The sequence below is a fragment of the Dama dama genome, chromosome 11 (assembly GCF_033118175.1).
Source record: "Dama dama isolate Ldn47 chromosome 11, ASM3311817v1, whole genome shotgun sequence".
NCBI lineage: Eukaryota > Metazoa > Chordata > Mammalia > Artiodactyla > Cervidae > Dama > Dama dama.
In genome coordinates, this window is record NC_083691.1 from 34,380,301 (window position 1) to 34,400,518 (window position 20,218).

General features: G+C 40.5%; 1 protein-coding gene across 1 annotated transcript in view; it reads left to right on the forward strand.

Annotated features, from left to right (window-relative positions):
• The first annotated feature begins 4,064 nt into the window (after nucleotides 1-4,064).
• Nucleotides 4,065-20,218, forward strand: part of PLB1 (phospholipase B1) — a 119,222-nt gene continuing 103,068 nt past the window's right edge. The window contains exon 1 of the mRNA XM_061155074.1: nucleotides 4,065-4,180. Coding sequence (XP_061011057.1) covers nucleotides 4,126-4,180 — 55 coding nt within the window. The 5' untranslated portion in view covers nucleotides 4,065-4,125. The remainder of the gene's footprint in view (nucleotides 4,181-20,218) is intronic.

A 20,218-nucleotide genomic window follows, 5' to 3' on the forward strand; every position in this document is an offset into this window, starting at 1 on the left:
TTTATCCTCTTGTTCTTTTTCTTTTTATTAAAAAAGCTGTGATACTTGAAAATCATATTTTTTTTCCTAGACCTCCATTGCTGGTCCCTTCTTCACTTTGTCTCTTACTGACTCACTTCTTAACTGAAATCTTATCTTTAGTACATTGATTGTAAGAAAATCCTCTGCCCCAGGCAAGCTAAATCTGTCAGTCACTCAAACTGGACAGTGTTTTATTGGTGTGTGTGTTCATATAGGCTTGTGTTTTTTATCCACAGGAACACCTGTGTGGGTAACATTCAGGTCTGGAGATGCCTAATCTAAGCCTCCTTTTACTTCTGTGACCAGGAAGGGCTAGGAGAACATAGGTTTGGTTAGACCAGTTGTCTCTTTGCCCTTGGAGAATATCCAACCAATGAATGAAGATTTGATGAGGGCCTTGTACGTGCAAGACATTGAGGTAGGTGTTCTACAGGGAGGGGTTCCAGGAATGCTAAGATGGCAGGAAGAGAAAGCCCCAACGTCTCCCTCAGGAAACCCACCAGGATCATGGGACTATTTCCATGCAGGACTGAGTGACACAAGGCTGTCATGGTGAAGGCCAGTAGGTGCTTCAGAAAAGCCAAAACATGGGGCAGACACTTCTCAGGACCTGACTGTCATCTGTGCAGATTATTCTGAAACTGACACTCCTGGTTCCACCCCTCCCACAGTTCTGGTGTGTACCCTTCCTCTTCCAGCTATGGACCTTCTTTAGAACAGGCCCCAATGGCTACTTGTCCTAAATAACAGGCACACACTTCTACCTCATTGCCAGAGTGCACCTAGGAGCCAAAGACTAGATTTTCCTTTGTTGAAAGAAGAGAATAATTTTATTTACTTCTTGCTCACAATCATCTAAAAGCTTGGTTTGTACTTTCTTCCCAAGGCCCAGATCTAATCACAAGTATGGTGGGCTTCCCAGGTGGTGCTATTGGTAAAAACCCACCTGCCAATATAGGAGAGGTAACAGACATGGGTTCGATCCCAGGGTCGGGAAGATCCTCTGGAGAAGAAAATGGCAACCCAGTACAGGATTCTTGCCTGGAGAATCCCACAGTCAGAGGAGCCTGGTGGGCTACAGTCCATGGAGTCCCAGAGTTGCACATGACTGAACAACTTACTCACTTTCCATAATGGCTTCTAGCTCCTGGAGCATGGGAATTTGGGGTAGCTGTAACCTTCCCCAGAGGGAAAAGCAAATCATCTTTCTTTTTAGTGGAGTCTAGGGATTTCTTTGTGGATCTGATCAACTACTCTCTGAGGTAGTGGGTTTTTTTTTCTTTCTTTTTCACTGTGATCCATGTTTAGAAATACATATTGTAATATTGTATCACCAGGTTTAGTTGAAATTAAAGTTTCTTAGAACATTACTTATCCTTACTACATACAATGCACTCCATTACATTATATCCTTTTCAGTTTTTTTTTTAATGGGATTATCATCCACCAAATAAAATTCGTGGGATAATAATAGATTGTAACCCTTCAGTTTGAAAATACTCTTCCAAGGCCAGTGCCCCTTTAATCCACACAGGCCCTGTGGCCGAGGCTTGGTCTAGCGCCCCCTTGTGGATTCTTGGACAACAGCAAAGTGAAAGTGAAAGTTGCTCAGTCTTGCCGGACTCTTTTCGGGCCCCATGGACTATACAGTCCATGGAATTCTCCAGGCCAGAATACTGGAGTGGGTATCCTTTCTCTTCTCCAAGGGATCTTCCCAACCTAGGGATCAAACCCAGGTCTCCCACCTTACAGGTGGATTCTTTACCAACTGAGCCACAAGGGAAGCCCTTGGCTTTTTCAGCCCCAAGAACTAACAGCAAGCACATGGCTTTTTCAGTCACCAAAAGGCCTTCTGACCAAGGCATGGACTGCCATCCCTGAAAGATTTGAATTCCTAGGGCTGTGCCTTTCCCTAAAGGAACATCTGCTGAATGTTGCTAAAATCTGATATGGAGCACCTTCCAATCTCTAAATGTCTACATGTCCTCATACGATATTTTAGTAGCAAAAATCAGAGAACAAGTTTATAAACTTTGGGAGTTTGGCAAGTCCTTTTTCTCTTGTTTTCACAACTGCTAACAGATCACAAAGGTCAATGGTGCTAATTAGACTAAGACGTGTGAAGAGCACCCCACAGAGGGGGACAAGTGTGCCCAAGAAATGCTATTCCCCCACTGCCACACAGGTGGTGAGAATTCCTGATGCACTGAGGACTCAAAGATTTTTTTTTATCTAAGAGGTAATTCAGTATACAAAAATGCTTCACAAGGGTTCAAGATGATTTTTAAATCACTTCTCCATTTTTCTAAATGGGAAAGGGGTGAGAGATTGGTACATATGTCACTCCAGTTGGGCCATAATGGTCATGCAGAGAAGCAGTAAGAGATGGAAGGGGATACATGGACTCTGGGCTATTTCTGTCCATTTCTCATTGTGCTTGCCATCCCACCTGCAACTGACCTAAGCATGAGTGGGGACATATGAACACTCATGCAGTCCAAGCAGGTTCAGGGGTGCTCCTCAAAGCTGCTAGTGGCCTGGAGCTGACTTCTGGACTCCAAACATCATCTTAGAATGGGAGCTTTGGGTCTCTCATTAAGCTTATGGGCAGATTGGTGAAGATAACAAGTGTCACGAACTTCCCCAGGCAGTCCAGTGGTTAAGACTCCATGCTTCCACTGCAGAGAGCATGGGTTTGATCCCTAGTCTGAGAACTTAGATACCCCATGCTGGGCAATGAGGCCAAAAACTAAAAATAAGTTAAGAATAAAACAGAGAACAAGGGTCAGATGCTCAGAAGTATCTATGCTCAAATGACCCCTGCAGACTCATTTTGGGTTTACTACTTCTTCCTTCTCTGCCTGTGTGCCACCCTCTGCCAGGCTCCAGGACCAGTGGACCGCCAGCTGGTCAAGTTGAATCAGTGCCTCCGCACCCCTGGTGTGACCTGAGACCTTCGTGTCGCCCTGAGGCTGAGCCTTTGGTATGGCTAAACCTGTGGTCACCCATAAGCCACATTATTCTGAGTAGGTGAGAAAGGAAGACATCTTAATATCTGGAAGTCAAAAACAAAGGGGCCACCCACTTGGTCTTCACTTTATACTTGACAACCCAACTATGATTTTATGCAATTGAGAAAAATGTCAGCAGATCAAGACTTGAGCTGGATGATAGAAACCAGCTCCAGTCTCCTGGTTAGATCTCAGGAGCCAGGCTCTCGGCTTTGGTGCTGTTAGGGTGGCCGTAATGCAAGGATGATTTAAATACATCTGTTTTATTAACCATGGGCCATCATTCCTTTATACTTGCGGAAAAAATTTCAGCTTCACACTCAAGGCTGTTTTGTCACCCACGCTTTAAATTCCAGCTCCATCTGCTCAACCTAGACCCAGGGCAGTATTCTGGCTTCATTTGCCCAAAGGAAGCTTCTGGTTCTATCCAATGAGCTCCATGGCTCATCTCTTGATTTACATCTGTCAATTCAACATGCAGCCAGTAAGTGTATGGCATGCACCTCAGCCCCACACTCCCGACCACCCATGGCTCTGGGGGTGGGGGTTCTGAGAAAGCCTCTCTGCACCGACCAAACCAGGGAGCCCGTCGGCACTCCTGAGACACTGTGGGAACACATTGCACACTCAAAGACCTCATGTTTGGAGGTGGCCGTTTGGTTTACAAATGTTACAAGTTACTTTCAATCCTCTCATGGCTTTCATTTCCATAATTTACAGCAGAAAAACTGGGACTAACCTAAGGGATGACCCCAAGCTCTGACCCAGGATTCTAGCCCAACACCTTCCATTTCCATGCCTGGACACTAGCAATTTCTGGACCCTCACCATCCTGGAAGGCCACTCAAAGGGGGCTGTGTGGTCCTGGTCTTCTGGTGCCTTTGCCTAGAATGTGCCACCCATCTTTTACCCATCTACCTTGAGAAGTCTTCTGCCTAAATGTTAATATTTATCATTTATAGCTGGCCACGGCCCCTCTCAAAGGTGAAGACAATAAAATTTATGACCGGCGCTCTATCAGACAACAGAGGAGCATAAAAGCCGCAGGAAGAGTGAGAGCCCATTAGTCTGCAGACATCTGGAAGGTTCCGGCATGGGGCTGCTGCCCTGCGCGTTCCTCCTGGGGCTGCTACTGCTTCTGGGGCAAGGTAAGTCCACTTTTTCTCACTGGGCAACCAATGTCTCGGCCCTGCAGGTGTCCCATGTCGCTTCTGCTCGGAGCTTGGGAGAGGAGCAGGCAGGTTGCAAGGCAGAGGTTTGAGTGCCTCCAGCTGTGGGGAAGAGGCGGGTCGTGAAACAGGCGAGAAGGTGCAGGCGGGCTGCAGCCCTGTGGTGGGGAAGCAAGCAATGGGGGTAGGGCCCCGGCTGCTCCTTCTCTGTGCTGTGTGGTCTTGGGCAAGTTCTACCTCTCTGGACCTTGATTCTTAACATGGAGATATTGATACCTCTGCTACCACTAATGGTAAGCCCATTTATATGATCGCATGGGCTTTGCTTGGTTTTTGTTTTTGTTTTTGTTTTTGCTGAAAGGGGAGAGGGAGGCAGATATGAGGATGATAAATGCTAAGGGATGGCCCCACGCTTTTTAGGGATACTGGCCCTGATTGAAACAAGAGGTCACCCAGCCAGGGCTCTGGACTCCTCAGAACTAATAGTTAGAAGACTGGGCCTCTGCCCCTCTTCTCCCGGCCCCTGGCTCTTCCTTTCTCCCTTTGTCCAGAAAGGCAAAATCTCTTAAATCTGAAGTAGGCCTTAAAGATGACTTTTTTACTCTCTCCAAATAAGAGGCCTGGGCCCAGAGTGGGAAAGCCCTGGAGCCCCCTGACGGAGAGAGGAGGTGGGGATAGAGGCCAGGGCCCGCTGGCGTCCAAGCCCTGCTTCTACTAATTACCTAGGACATGTCACCGCTTTCTCAGAGTCTCTGGGGTGGGAGGTAGGTATGGTGGTGGAAGATGGTGCCTGCTTAGCTCCCTGTGTGGGAAGACTGCATTTTCCTGGCTACTCCTGAGGCCTAGGAATCTTTACTGACCATTTGAATTCCTCTTTTGTGAAGTGCCTATTCTTGTGTGTTTCCCATCTTTTCCCCAAAGGTTTGTCCTTTTTCCTACTTTATTTTGTTTTAGTTTTTAATATGCACTGTGCACTTGCTGTTCATTTGGTATAACCAAAAATACCTTTTGCTCTGGGCACTTGTTTTTCCAGTCTCTTTGTAGAGACTTTAAGAGAGCAAAATTCTAAATTTAGGGGGAAGTAAATTCACCAGGAAACCCCAGAGGGAGACCACCCAAATGAGAACAATTGGAGGCATTTATTCTGAGGTTCTTCCCAGGTGGCACAGTGGTAAAAAAATTCACCTGCCAATGCAGGAGACTCCGAGAGACGTGGGTTCCATCCCTGGGTTGGGAAGATCCCCTGGCGAAGGAAATGGCAGCCCACTCCAGTATTCCTACCTGTAAAATCCCCTGGACAGAGAAGCCTGGCAGGATAAAGTCCATGGGGTCACAAAGAGTCTGAGCACATCAGTGTGTTACTCCAAAGTTGCTATGGCCAGAAGGCAGCTGCTATCATTTGCGTTGGGCAGAGATGCCTTCAAGGCAGGCAGAGGAGTGGGAAAGCTTGATGACCAAAAAGGAGAAGGTTTCAGGGGTGCTCTGATTGGTGGCAGTTGCCAGAGGGAAAATAGCTGCAGGTGGCTAACTGGAAGGCAGGCCCTAGGAAACATACTCAGCTTCTCTGGTTCATCCTGTGTTGGAGGCAGGGACAAAAGTAGGGGTAACGTAGACATGGACCAGGTCCTGACTGTTCTGGGCTGATTGCTACGGGAGTGGTGGGGGGGCTTCCGTGACTGCTGCAGATGTGTGGGTCAAAGTTGTATTGTCATCTATGGTCTGGCCATTGTCTGTTTGTATATTACCTGTCCATTTCTAAAGTTTTTTAATCTTTTCTGGTTTGTGCTTTTTGTGTTGTCTTTAAGAACTTCTCTCTGGTCTCTGGGTCAAGAAGATATTATCCTATATTTCCTTCTAAAAATTTTATAAGTTTGCTTTTTTCCATGGATCATTTCAAAGACATCTGGGATTGATTTTTGTGACTAATGTAAGAGGAGAACCATCCCCCCCCCCACCCGCCGCCTTTTTTTAAATGGCACAGACGTGTCCGACTCTGACTCTTTTAAACCCTGTGGTCTCTACAGTTCATGGAATTCTCCAGGCCAGAATACTGGAGGGGGTAGCCGTTCCCTTCTCCAGGGGATCTTCCTGGCCCAGGAATTGAACCGGAGTCTCCTACATTGCAGGTGGATTCTTTACCAGCTGAGCTACCAGGGAAGCCCTAGTGGGTTTTTTTCCTTTCACACAATATCTGATTGTCTCAGCACCATTGAACAGTTGGCTGCCTCCTCACCTCTGTTCACATATAAAGGATTCACAAGTGCCTGCATCTGTTTGAAATCTGTTTTGCTTTATTGGCTGCTTTGTCTATTTTTGTGCCAGGAGCACATTATCTTAATTCTATAGGTTTATAGTAAGCTTTATTATTGGGAAAAACAAGTCTATTTTTTCTTCTTCTTTAGAAGCGACTGGGCTTTGAACTTTCATATAAATTTTACTATTTGTCAATTTCTACCCCCAAAAAAACCTGTCAGACTTTTGATAGAAATTGCTTTTAATTCTATAAATCAAGTTTAGGGGAAAATAAATATCTTTACAATATTGAGTCTTCTTTAATGTCACTCAATGCTTCATAGTTTTCTTTGAGGTCTTGCATATGTCTTATTCAATTTTTTTCTTAGTTATGTGATTTTTTTTTTTTTGGTATACGATAAATGGAATGTTGAATTATCATTTTGAAAATGTTATCAACATATAGAAATAAATTTTCATTTTGTACCCAATTAAACTCTTGGGCTTCCCTGGTAGTTCAGACAGTAAAGAGTCTACCTGCATTGTGGGTTTGATCCCTGGGTTGGGAAGATCCCCTGGAGAAGGAAATGGCAACCCACTCCAGTATCCTTGCCTGGAAAATTCCATGGACGAGAAGCCTGGCGGGCTATAATCCATGGAGTCGCAAAGAATCAGACACAACTGAGCGACTTTACATGTACAAACTTAAAAATTTTAATAAGTTATCTGGTATATTCTTTTGAATTTTCTGTACATGCCATCCTGCTAATGAGGACAGTTCGGTTGCTCTTTTTTCAACCTGTGTACCTTTTCTTTCTTTAGCCTTACTGTGCTGGCTGGTGCCTCCAACTACAATTTTTTTCATAGCAGTGATGGTTGGGCTTTTCTGTAGGTATTCTTTATGAGACTAAGAAAGTTCTATTTTATTCCTAATTCGCTAAGAGGTTTTAAAAAAAATCATGTGTGGGTGTTGAATTTTATCTTATGGGTTTTTTGCACTTATTGAGATGATTGTATGATTTACTCTAATATGATGAATAAGTTAATTGCCTTTGTATTATTTTGTTCATTTTTTCAGTCATTGCTTGTTGGACTTACCAAAGACCACACACTGCATTTATTTTCCTGCCTCTTTAATCTCTTTTAATCTAGAATAGTTCTTTAGCCTTTTTTCCTGCTTTCTTTTCTATTTTATATTTTTGTGTTATTGAAAAATTGAGGCTTGCTTTTTTTGTGCACTGCAGTTTGAATTTTTCCAAATTGTTTCTTTACTGCTACAGTCAGACTAAACTCTTCAGGTAGAAATACAGCATAGACTGCGTTTTGTCCTTGATGTGTAACATTTAGGGATACATGTGATATTAACAAATATTTTCATTGATGTTAAATTTGACAATTTGGTTAAGGTGGTATCTGCCAGATTTCTCCCTTGTAAAGGTACCTCCCCATGTGATTTATAATTTGTAGGGAGATACCAAGTGACTGTTCTTATAGCTAATGGTTTTAGCATCCATTGATAATTTTTGCCTGAATTATTATCATGATGAGTGTAAGATGGTGACTTTAAAATGTCTATCTGTTTCCTCTTCTATTGTTAGTTGGCATTCCTCTTTAACAAAATTCTCTTCTAAAAATACCCCATTCTTTTTAGATTTATCTTTCATAAAAGATAAAATGGACTTATGGATTCTTTTTTCAATCAGTATGTTATAATCCAGCCTTGTGCTTATTCATTTTGATGCTGAAGTTTTTGGCCTGTGAGAGCCTCTCCAAGCTGACTTCTGTTTCCTTATCAATTTTTAAGCACTTTTAACTTGATGGAACAAGTTATTCAGACTAATCTATTTCCCCTATTTCAGCCTTGCAGTTAGCAATGCCTTTAAGATGCTAATTGATAGGGGGTTTTATTTAGATCCAGGTGCTAGTGGTATTCATTGCTGCTGGAGCATCATTATGTCTAAGTTTTCTCAGCGGCAGAGCCAAGAAACATAGTTTTCTTTTTAAAAAGATGTGTTTATACAGATATCTCCACTTTTAGTTAGGTTAGGGTTTTATCTCCTTGTCCTGTTCCAGATTTGTATTTTCCTTACCCTGCAGTGCAAACCAGCTTTACAAAAACTCGATACATTTATTCATTTGTTAAATCCTACAGTACATACAATATTAAAATCACCACAATACTACACCACAAACAAATGAAGTTCAAAATCTTTGTTTTTTTTTGTCCTTAGACTGTCCTGTTCCACTCAGGGTATGTAATCAAAATATTTTGATCAAAATCACTTGTATTGACTCTTTTCTTCTCTCTGTGTGGTTATCTATTTGACATATAATTTTGTTTCTGTTTGTATTCAATTACAGGGTTTCTCCTGTTCTTGTTGATTTTACTTTTTTTTTCCAAGTTGTTGTTGTTGTTTTTTTTTTGATGAGGACTATTTTTAAAATCTTGATTGAATTTGTTACAATATTTATTCTGTTTTATGTTTTGTTTTCCTTTTTTTTGGCCATGAGGCATATGGGATCTTAGCCTCCCGATCAGGGATTGAACACATACCCCCTGCACTGGAAGGCAAAATCTTAACCACTGGACCACCAGGGAAGCCCCTCACTTTATTTTTTGAATATATAAAACATTAACATGGTTCAAGAGTCAAAGCTATGTGAAAAGATATACTCAAAATTTCCATTCCTATCCCTAGTCTTTCCATCCCATTTCTACCTGTCCCTATAGGTAACAGATTTAATTATTGTCATACCCTTTCTATGTTTCTATCCTTCTATGTATATGCTTTGCAAACATACATTATTTTTCTTCTTGCACAAAGATAAACTATTATAAATTTCTTTTTCATCCTGGGTTTTTTTTTTTTTTTCATTTAACAGCATATCCTGAAATTACATTATATCTGTTCAGACATCTTTTTAACTTTTTTCCCAGCTGTAGGATATTCCATTATGTACCACGTGTATTCAGTCAGTCTCCCAACATGGGCATTGGGTTGTTTCCAATATTCTGCTATTTTAGGTAATGCTGTCATGAACAATCATGTACATCTGTCTTTTTTTGTTTTTGGAGGTATAGCTTAAATTTAGGGTAAATTCCTAAAACTGGGATTTCTGGATCAAAGGATAAGTACACAAATGGTTAGATATTACCAAAATTTCCCCCGGTCATAGGGACTGTATCATTTTACATTCCCACTGGCTATATATATATATATATATATATATATATATATATATATATATATGAAAATGCCTACTTCTCCATAGCTTGACAATAGAGTATATTGTCAGGCCTTAGAATTCTTGAAATGTCGCAGATGAGAAGTAATATTTCAGTTAAATTCTCTGATTGCAAAGGAAGATGTCTTTAAAAAAAATCATATATTTTCAGGTGCCAAAAAGCAATGAAAGGGTAAGTTCCAAAAGTATCAACACTTTTCAAGTCTCATGCTTGCATCATGTTTGATAATGTCCCATTGACCAAAGCAATTCATACAGCCAAGCCCGGGTTTAAGGGGTAGAGAACTTAACCTCTCCTCTTACTGGAAGGAACAGCAACGTGATATTGCCAAGTGACATACATTCAAGGATAGGAAGAATTTGTGATTGTTTTGCAATCTACTTTACCTACTTCCTTGCTCTTGTTTTCTAGGATTTTCATAGCTATTTTTGCAAGTTTATTTGTCTATATGAGTCTTAGAATCAATTCACCTAGCTTTAGAAAAAAGAAAGGTATTGCTGTTTTATTGAAATTGCCTTAAATTTGTAAATAGAGGAAAATAGACTTATTCAGAAGTGTTTTATCTTATGTTATTATAAGTGTCTTCCATTATATTTGCTAACTGAGCCAGGCCATATACTGGTGTATATGAAGGTTTTTAATTTTTATGTTAATTTTATACTTTATATCTTGCTAAATCATTTTATTGTTTGAAATAGTTTTAACACTGATTCTCTAGAGTTTTCAAGGTTACTCTCACACTATCAACAAATAGCTTTCCTTTTTCTGACTTTACTTTTCTGATTGCATTGTCTGCTGCTCCAATACAGTGCTAAATAACAAGGGAGATAGTGGGAATTCTCACTTTGTTCCTGACTTTAGCAGAAAACAAATTTTCCTTGTTCAGTTAGATGATGGGCTTTGGGAATTATACATACATATACATAAATTATGTTTTGTGTGTTCACATTAAGGAAGTATCCACAAATTTCTGTTTTCTTGAGTGTGTTTATATTTATCAGAAATGAATGTTAAAGCTGTTGAAGGTCTTTTCAGCAGCTATGGAAAAATCTTTTTCCTTTCAGATTTTTGAAAATTGGTTTCATTTTTCAAATTTAGTTTACATTTAGTTCTCTATCAAATTTGCAATGTCACTTTTAAAAATAATTTTGTATTCCTATAAATATCCTCAAATTTGTCTTTTATTTTTAAAAACAGCAGTTCTATAATTTTTGTCTATAATTTCAGTCTACAAAGTTTTTGATCTATTTTCTGCTTTGTTTTTTCTGCTAATACTTGTTCCTGGATATGTTGTTTGTTTATGTGCTTGGTTACTTTTGAGTGTGTGATGCTTTAACTCCTTGAAAAACTAAGATTCGTTGAGGCCTGGGATGATGATGCCTGTCTTCAGAGACTATGAACATTATCTGTCAGGCACCTGGGGCACTACCATTATACCCTTCAAAATAAATTCATGGTGTGAGGTTAAGTAGAACAGCCAAGCCCCATGCTAAGCACCGTACATATATAACAACTTCCCTTTAAGAGGGGTGTACTATTCTCTTCGTTTTATAGATGAGAAAACTGAGACTCAGAAGTTAAATAACTTGCCCAAGTTCATCCAGCTAATAAGGACCGAAGCCAGAATTCAGTTCTGAGTCTGAGTCCACAGAAAAGGCCTTTCACCATCTTCCTGTGTCACAATAGAGCCCAACGGAGGAAAGAAGCAAACCAGAGCTTTTGTTCAAGCTTTAAAATGGACTCAACAAAACCCATATGAAAACAGATTCCTGTTCTGAAAGTTTCAATTTAGAAAAGTTTTGATTTAGAAAACTGAAACATCCTTATCTCAAAACTGCAATTTGCTAAAGCAAGTTGGCAAGGAAGCCCTATGCCTAATAAAATACAATTTTCTCTAGAATTTCACTTTCCTGGCAGGGGTCAGAAGTTCTCCAGGAGACTGTCATACTAGTAAATGAAGGCTCTTGGCTTGGTAGCACACCCACGCCAGGCCTGTCGCTGCAAAGCCAAAGATGGGAACTGGGCGAAGTCATTGTGTGAGGAAAGGAATGCCTCTTTTAGTATTAGAACAAATAAAGTTAGTCAATGTTTGTTTTACAAGGGCCTGCAGTCCTTCCTGCAGGTTACCAGCACAGTCTTCTAGATATAGGCTCTTTCCAATGAACAGAAAGCAACCTTGGAGGACTTCTGGTTGGCCCAGATCCTTCCTGTTATTGATGGGGTGGGGTGGGGGGCAGGGGGACTTTCTCAGGTCACCCGTCTAGTTGGTGCGGAGCCATCCCTGGAGCTCTGGTGTCAAACTGTCTCTTCTACATCAGATGCCTGAATCCCTATTCCCACCCCCACTTCAACTCTCTTGCCTCTGAATTCCTGCCCTGAGTAGTAGGCACAGGTATGGGATTTTCTCTGGGGGCTCAGGAGTCCTACTTTTCTGGAATGTCATCTGCACCTTGTAGATATTGAAGACTTTATTGTTACTCATCATTTTCATCTAGTTGCATTTTTGCTACTGTCAGTTAACTGTCTAAGCACCCTTCAAGAACCCAAGTAGGGCTGAACCTGGTTGGGAAATAAAAAACCAAATGTAAGGAAGCCTCTGGGGAGAGAACTGATCTGCATAAAATCACTGGAGAAGAATTAAGCTCCAAAATAGGTGCAAGTAGATGTAATAAAAGCAACAGGATTCAGAGAACTGAGAGATGAATGTGGGCTGGAGAAGTTTAACGTGGGAGTTGAAACTCAATTAAGTGCTGGGGATGAGTGGGATTAATGTAAAGGCAGAGGAACAGAGAGGGCATCCAAGTGGGGGAAACAGCATACCCAAAGGCAGGGTCAGGGCTCAACGTGATGGGTTTGAGGAGCAGGGAGCTGGCCGGCCGACTGCAGTACAGGATTGGTGTCAGGGGAGGTGACGAGTTAGGTAAAGTGTGATTTTGAAATCCTTCAGTTCAGTTCAGTTCAGTCACTCAGTCATGTCTGACTCTTTGCGACCCCATGGACTGCAGCACGCCGGGACTCCCTGCCCATCACCAACTCCCGGAGTTTACTCAAACTCATGTCCATCAAGTCGGTGATGTCATCCAACCACCTCATCCTCTGTTGTACCCTTCTTCTCCCACCTTCAATCTTTTCCAGCATCAGGGTCTTTTCAAATGAAATTTCAAATATGAAATCCTTAGATGAGAACAATAGAGTATCAGAGTGTCTTAAGACTTAGAGACTTCTAAAATGATTTAATCCAAACCTATTATTTTACATTTTAAAAAACTAAACCCTGTATGTAAAATAGATAAATAACAAGGTCCTATGGTATACCATGAAGTAAAAATGTTAGTTACTCAGTAGTGTCTGACTCTTTGCAACCCCATGGACTGTAGCCATGGGCTCCTCTGTCCATGGAATTCTCCAAGCAAGAATACTGCCATTTCCTCCTCCAGGGGATATTCCCAACCCGGGGATCAAACCCAGGTCTCCTGAATTGCAGGCAGATTCTTTACCGTCTGAGCTGCCAGGGAAGCTTAGCAAACTATATTAAAATCATGTAATAAACCATGATGTGAAAGAATAGGAAAAAGTGTATATGTATATATCTATTTATATAACTGAATCACTTAGCTGTACACCAGAAGCTAACATAACATTGTAAATCAACTATAGTTCAATTAAAATTTAAAAACCCAAAAAACTAAGCCTTAGAGAGGTTAAGTGACTGGCTCAAGGTCATGTAACAAGCCTAAGGTTTGGATTTGCTGTATTGGGAAGTGGGAACTATTCAGTGTTCTTCAGCAGGGGAGTGGCCTAATGGAAGTGGTATTTTGGGCAGGATGAGTCTGCTGGCTTCAGATATAAAAGGTCATGAGCTGAAAGAGGCGACAGACTGGTGAGTCAGTGGGCCTGGCTCCTAGAAAGATGCCCCGCAGGGTGTTTGCTGGGCTCTGGGAAGGCCTGCTTTCCTCCTGGCTTAGGCAGCCATTTCCTCTTTACACTCCTGTGTCTCAGGGAGAAGCAGTGGTCCTCAGGCAATGCTCCCTTCTTCACACAAGCAGGTAGTTTTTCAGGGAACTCCAAGCCCTTCATAGATCCATTAGCTTGAGAATAAAGCAGCTTTCCAAATGGGAAAATTGCCTTGGGATTCCATGATTAGTGTTCAAGCAATTCACAGATGCTTTGACAATTTCTCCCTAAAGGCCTAAGGGTGATGTGAGAAAGGCAAGAATTTTTCATACCATTTACCTGGTGGGAAACAGAGAACTGGGGTGAAGGCCCAGGAGTCAGTGGGGATAGGTCCGAGGGGTCCCGAGTTTCCATCTGGGTCTTCAAGTCTAGGCACTTGGATTCCAGGAATAGCCTCTTCGTGATGCCTTAGAGCAGTTTTCAGGGATGAGTTAAATCACTAAGGTAAACTACACATGGTGATTGCAGCCATGAAATTAAAAGACGCTTACTCCTTGGAAGGAAAGTTATGACCAACCTAGACAGCATATTAAAAAGCAGAGACGTTACTTTGTCAACAAATGTCTGTCTAGTCAAGGCTATGGTTTTTGCAGTAGTCATGTATGGATGTGAGAGTTGGACTGTAAAGAAAGCTGAGCGCAGAAGAATTGACACCTTTGAACTGTGTTGTTGGAGAAGACTCTTGAGAGTCCCTTGGAATGCAAGGAGATCCAACCAGTCCATCCTAAAGGAGATCAGTCCTGGGTGTTCATTGGAAGGACTGATGCCGAAGCTGAAACTCCAATACTTTGGCCACCTGATGTGAAGAGCTGACTCATTTGAAAAGCCCCTGATGCTGGGAAAGATTGAGGGCAGGAGGAGAAGGGGACGACAGAGGATGAGATTGTTGGATGGCATCACCGACTCAACGGACATGGGTTTGGGTGGACTCCGGGAGTTGGTGATGGACAGGGAGGCCTGGTGTGCTGTGGTTCATGGGGTCGCAAAGAGTTGGACATGACTGAGCAACTGAACTGAACTGAAATGTGATTTCTCTAGTTACATGAGGAAATCCCAAAGCATTGGGACTGGAAGGATCTGCACAATGGTCTATGCTTGGTCATCTCTCTGATATTGAAATTTGAATAATCATAGCTGCCAGTTACTGAATCCTTACCATGTGTCAGATGCTGCACTTCGTGTTTACCTGTGTTTAATCCCGACAGCAACTCCATGAGGCAACTATTATCAACCTTACCTTAAAAGTGAGAAAATGGAGGTCTGGAGAGACTGACCAGACCAAGGGTGTCCAAGCTCCTAACACCTGTCTGATGTGTGTGCCACACGCCCACCTTGGTCCTCAGCCTCTGCCTGGACCAGGTGCCCTGAGTGGCCCATTCTTATTGAGGTAGCCCAAGCTATTCTACCAAGGGACAATCTGTCTCCACTGGTCCTGTCCTGATTTAGGCATCATGTGGAACAACACCATCCCCCTTGGTTTTCCAGTCCTTTCAGATACTGAAGGAAGTTCTCATATATCCCCCCTAAGCTTCCCATTTCTGGTCTTACCAAGTGTGATTTAAAATGATATCTGACTATTCTTCAATGTGTCCTACCTGTTCTTTGATCTTCTTTCCTTCTTTCTTGTCTTCTTCAGATTAAATATTTCTGTTGTTTCAGTTGCCCCACGCTATCCTGCTCAGTGTTAGCTTGCTGGCTATACAGTTTTGTTATTTTGGCATTAGATTATAGCATGCATCCTTGTCCTATGAAAGTCTAATATAAATAAGTGAATGGGCTTCCCTGGTGGTTCATACGGTGAAAAATCTGCCTGCAATGTGGGAGAAGGGAATGGCTAACCCCTCCAATATTCTTGCCTTGAGAATTCCATGGACAGAGGAGCCTGGTGGGCTACATAAGTCCTCGGGGGTTGCAAAGAGTTCGACGCGACTAAACGGCTAATATTTAATCATTTCCCAGATAAAGGGAAAACCTCACACAAGTACAGCTCCATTTGCTCCATTCAAATCTGCTCATGTTACATATATTTCAAACTCTACACTGTATTCTTTTTAAAAAAAAAATTATTTATTTATTTGACTGTACCAGGTCTTAGTTGAAGCATGTGAGATCCAGTTCCCTGACCAGGGATCAAACCTGGGCCCCCTGCATTGAGAGCACAGTCTTAGCCACTGGACCACCAGAGAAGTCCCCTTTTTTATTTTTTTATATCAAGTTTGGTAAACTTTTTTTTCTGTAAATGGTCAAATGGTAAACATTTGGTTTTGTGGATCATGTATGGTCTCTACCACAAGTTCTTATTTGTTCTATACCACTTTAAAATGTAAATAACATTCTTGTCTAGTGAGCCATATAAAAATAAGCTGTGGGCAGATTTGATCTATGGGTCATAATTTGCTGACTTCTGTTCTATACAGACAATTTTATTTTGGATTTACCTCATATACTCTTTGTGTACTTCATTTCTTTTTATATTACCATGCTTCCACATGGGATCATCTTCCTTTTAGCATTTTAAATTCATCGTTCCACTGCCTTCTGGCCTCCACCATTTCCCATAAGTCAGCCGGTAACCATAATTTTGGTCTCCTATACATGAAAAGTTGTTTTTCTTCTGTTGAGTTTTGTTTACCTTGGCTTTAATCTACATCTAGACACTCAGTTATTACAGTTGATGTGTCCAGGGAAAATTGTATTTTTCTTACCTAAAGTGGTTTTTTTGTTTGCTTTTGTTTTTTCCCTGCTTCTTTGATCTGTGGCTCAATGTTCTTCATCAAACATGAAAACATTTCAGCCATTATCGCTTAATCTTTCTCTGCCTCCCTCTCTCTGCCTCTCTGGGACTCATTACCTGGTTATTTGTATGCTTGACAATATCCACACACTTCTGATGCTCTATTCATTTTTCCTCAATCTCTTTTCCTCTGTATTTTTCAGAAAGGTACTTTCTATTGATCTATCTTTAAGTTTACAGATTCTTTTTTTCTGCCATCTCAAGTCTGTTACTGAAACCATCTAGTAAATTTTTCAATTATTTTACTTTTCACTTTTGGACTTTTTATTTTTTTTAGCTTCTATTTGTTGAGTCTCTAAACTTTTTTTTTTCTTTAAAGAAGAAATTTTTCTTTAATTCTCTGAACATATATATAATAGCTACTTTGCAAACCTTGCCGGCAAAACTCAACATCTGGGCCCACTCAGAGCCAGTTTTCATTGGTTCCTGGACTAGTTTTTCACTGGCTAGTTTTCATTGAAAACTGGACATGTCTGATAAAATTTAGCATTCTGCTTTATTTTTCTGAGGATTGTTGGTTCATTTTTCAGTTTCTTGCCTCGACTTAAACTGCTTCCCTCACAGAGGACAGACAGAGATGTCTTTGCTCAGTTTTTTCTTTTCTTTTTTTTTTTTAACCTGGCATTCTAGGAATCACCCTGGGTTTGCATGGTTAATGATTTTGAAAAAGATAGTGGTGGCCAAAGACCTTGAGTTTCTAAGACTCAGTTTGTTGTTCTGTGTGTAGGGTGGGGAAAGAACACAAATTTGCAGCCAATTCTTAAGTTTCTTTTCACTTAAATTTTACGTGAGTTGTACAAGTTGTTCATATATTTTGGAAATTAAGCCCTTGCTGGTCACACCTTTTGCAAATATTTTGTCCCATTCTGTAGGTTGCCTTTTTGGTTTTTTGTTTTATAGTTTCCTTTGCTGTGCAGCTTGGACAGCAAAGAGATCCAACCAGTCCATCCTAAAGGAAATCAGTCCTGAATATTCATTGGAAGGACTGATGCTTAAGCTGAAACTCCATTACTTTGGCCACCTGATTCGAAGAACTGACTCATTGGAAAAGACCCTGATGCTGGGAAAGATTGAAGGTGGGAGGAGAAGGGGATGACAGAGGATGAGATGGTTGGATGGCATCACCGACTCTATGGACATGAGTCTGAGTAAGCTCCAGGAGTTGGTGATGGACAGGGAAGCCTGGCGTACTGCAGCCCATGGGGTTGCAAAGAGTTGGACACGACTGAGCGACTGAACTGAACTTGCTGTGCAAAAACTTGTAAATTTGATTCAGGTCCCATTTTGTTCAGTTTTATCTGTACTGCCTTGGGAGACTGACCTAAGAAAACATTAATATGATTCATGTCAGAGAATGTTTTTCCTATGCTCTCTTCTGGGAGTTTTGTGGTGTCATGTCTTATGACATCTTTATGTCATGTCTTTACATCTTTAAGCCATTTTTTTTTCTTTATTGTAGTGGTTTTTGCCATACCTTGACATGAATCAGCCATGGATTTACATGTGTTCCCCATCCCTATCCCCCCTCCCACATCCCTCTTTTAAGCCATTTTATTTTTGTGTATGGTGAGAAGGATATTTTCTGACTTCATCAGTTTACATATAGCAGTCTGACTTATCCCACACCACTTGCCAAAGAGACATTTTTCCATCATATATTCTTGCCTCCTTTGTCAAGGATTAATTGCCTATATGTGTCTGGGTATATTTTGGGGCTCTCTATTCTGTTCCATTGATTTATATGTCTGTTTTTGTGCTGATACCATGTTATTTTGATTATTGTAGCTTTATGGTATTGTCTGAAGGAGGGTTATGCCCCCTGCTTTATTCTTTTACTTCAGGATTACTGTGGCAATTCTGGATCTTTTACAATTCCATGTCAATTTTAGAATTATTTGTGAAAAATGTCATGGGTAATTTGATAGGGATCACGTTGAGTCTGTAGGTTGTTTTGGGTAGTATCATCATTTTAACAATATTAATTCTTCCAATCCAAGGGCATAGGACAGCTTTCCATTTACTTGAATAATTTTCAGTTTCCTTTATTAATGCTTTACAGTTCTCACAATATAAGTCTTTCACCTCCTTGGTCAATGTTTGTCTGACTCTTTGTGACCCCATGGACTGTAGCCTGCCAGGCTCCTCCATCCATGGAACTCTCCAGGCAAGAATACTGGAGTGGGTTGCCATTTCCTTCTTCACCTCCTTGGTCAAGTTTACCCCTAAGTATTTTTTAGTGCAATATTAAAAGGTTTTTTTTTTTTTTTTTGTATCAGGTCTCTTTGATATTTCATTGTTAGTGTAAAGAATTGCAGCTGATTTTCATATGTTAATCTTGTATCCTACTGCCTTGAGAATTTATCAGTCTTGTAGTTTTTGTGTGGAGTCTTTAGGGTTTTCTATAAATAAAATAATTTCACCTGCAGTTAATGACAATTTTACCTCTTCCCTTCCAATTTGAATACCTTTTATTTCTTTTTCTTGTCTGATCTTTGTGACTAGGACTTCAAGCACTATGTTGAATAGAAGAGGTGGGAGTGGGCATCCTTGTCTTGTTCCAGATTTTAGCAGGAAGGCTTTCAGCTTTTCATTGTTGAGTATTATATTGACTGTGGGTTTGTTGTAAATAGCTTTTATTATGTTGAGATATATTTCCTTTATACCCACTTGTGGTAAGGGTTTTTATCATGAATGGATATTGAATTTTGTCAATGCTTCTTCTGCATCTATTGAGATGATCATGATGTTTTTGTCTTTTATGTGGTATATCACATTGATTGATTTGCATATATTAAACCATCCTAGTGAACTTGGGACAAATCCCATTTGGTTGTGGTGTATGACCTTTTTTATGTGCTGTTGAATTCAATTTGCTAATATTTTGCTTAGAATTTTTGCATCTATATTCATCAGAGATACTGGCCTGTAGATTTCTTTTTTGGTGGTGTCTTTGTCTGGTTTTGGTACCAGGGTAATGGTGCCTTCATAGAATGTCTTTGAGAATACTTCAATTTTTTGGAAGAGTTTGAGAAATATTGGTATAAGTTCTTCATTGTATGTTTGGTAGAATTTACCTGTGAAGCCATCTGGTCCTGGACTTTTGTTTGCAGGCAGTTTTTTTCTTTATAGATTTTATTTCACCTCTAGTGATCTTTCAACTTACCTATTTCTTTTATTTTTTTTTTTCAGATTATCTATTGATTCAATTTTGGTGGGCAGTCTGTTTCTAGAAACTTGACCATTTCTTCTAGGTTGTCAAATTTGATGGCATATGATTGTAACATTTCCTTGTGTTTTTGGTATCTCTGCAGTATTGGTTGTTATGTCCCCTTTTTCATTTCTTATTTTGTTTATCTGGGTTCTCTTTTCTTCTTGGTGAGCCTGGCCAGATGTTTGTCAATCTTGTTTATCCTTTTAAAGAAACAGCTCTTGGTTTTATTGATTTTTTTTCTATTTTTTTAATCTCTATTTTATTTATTTCCTCTCTGGTCTTTATTATATCCTTCTTTTTGCCTAGAGTTTAGGTTTTGTCTGTTATTCTTTTTCTAACTCTTTTAAGTGATAGGTTAGGTTGTTCGAGATTTTTCTTGTTTTTGAGGAAGGCCTATATAGCTAGGAACCTCTCTCTAAGAAGTGTTTTTGCTGTATCCCGTAGATTTTGTATGGTTATGTCTCTGGATTGATAATGAAACACTTTTCAGCAAATTTAATGTATCTCAACATACACTTTGTATATTGTCCTTCACCTCTTCCTTTTTAGAACAGTGCCTCATGCCCTACATTCTCCTTC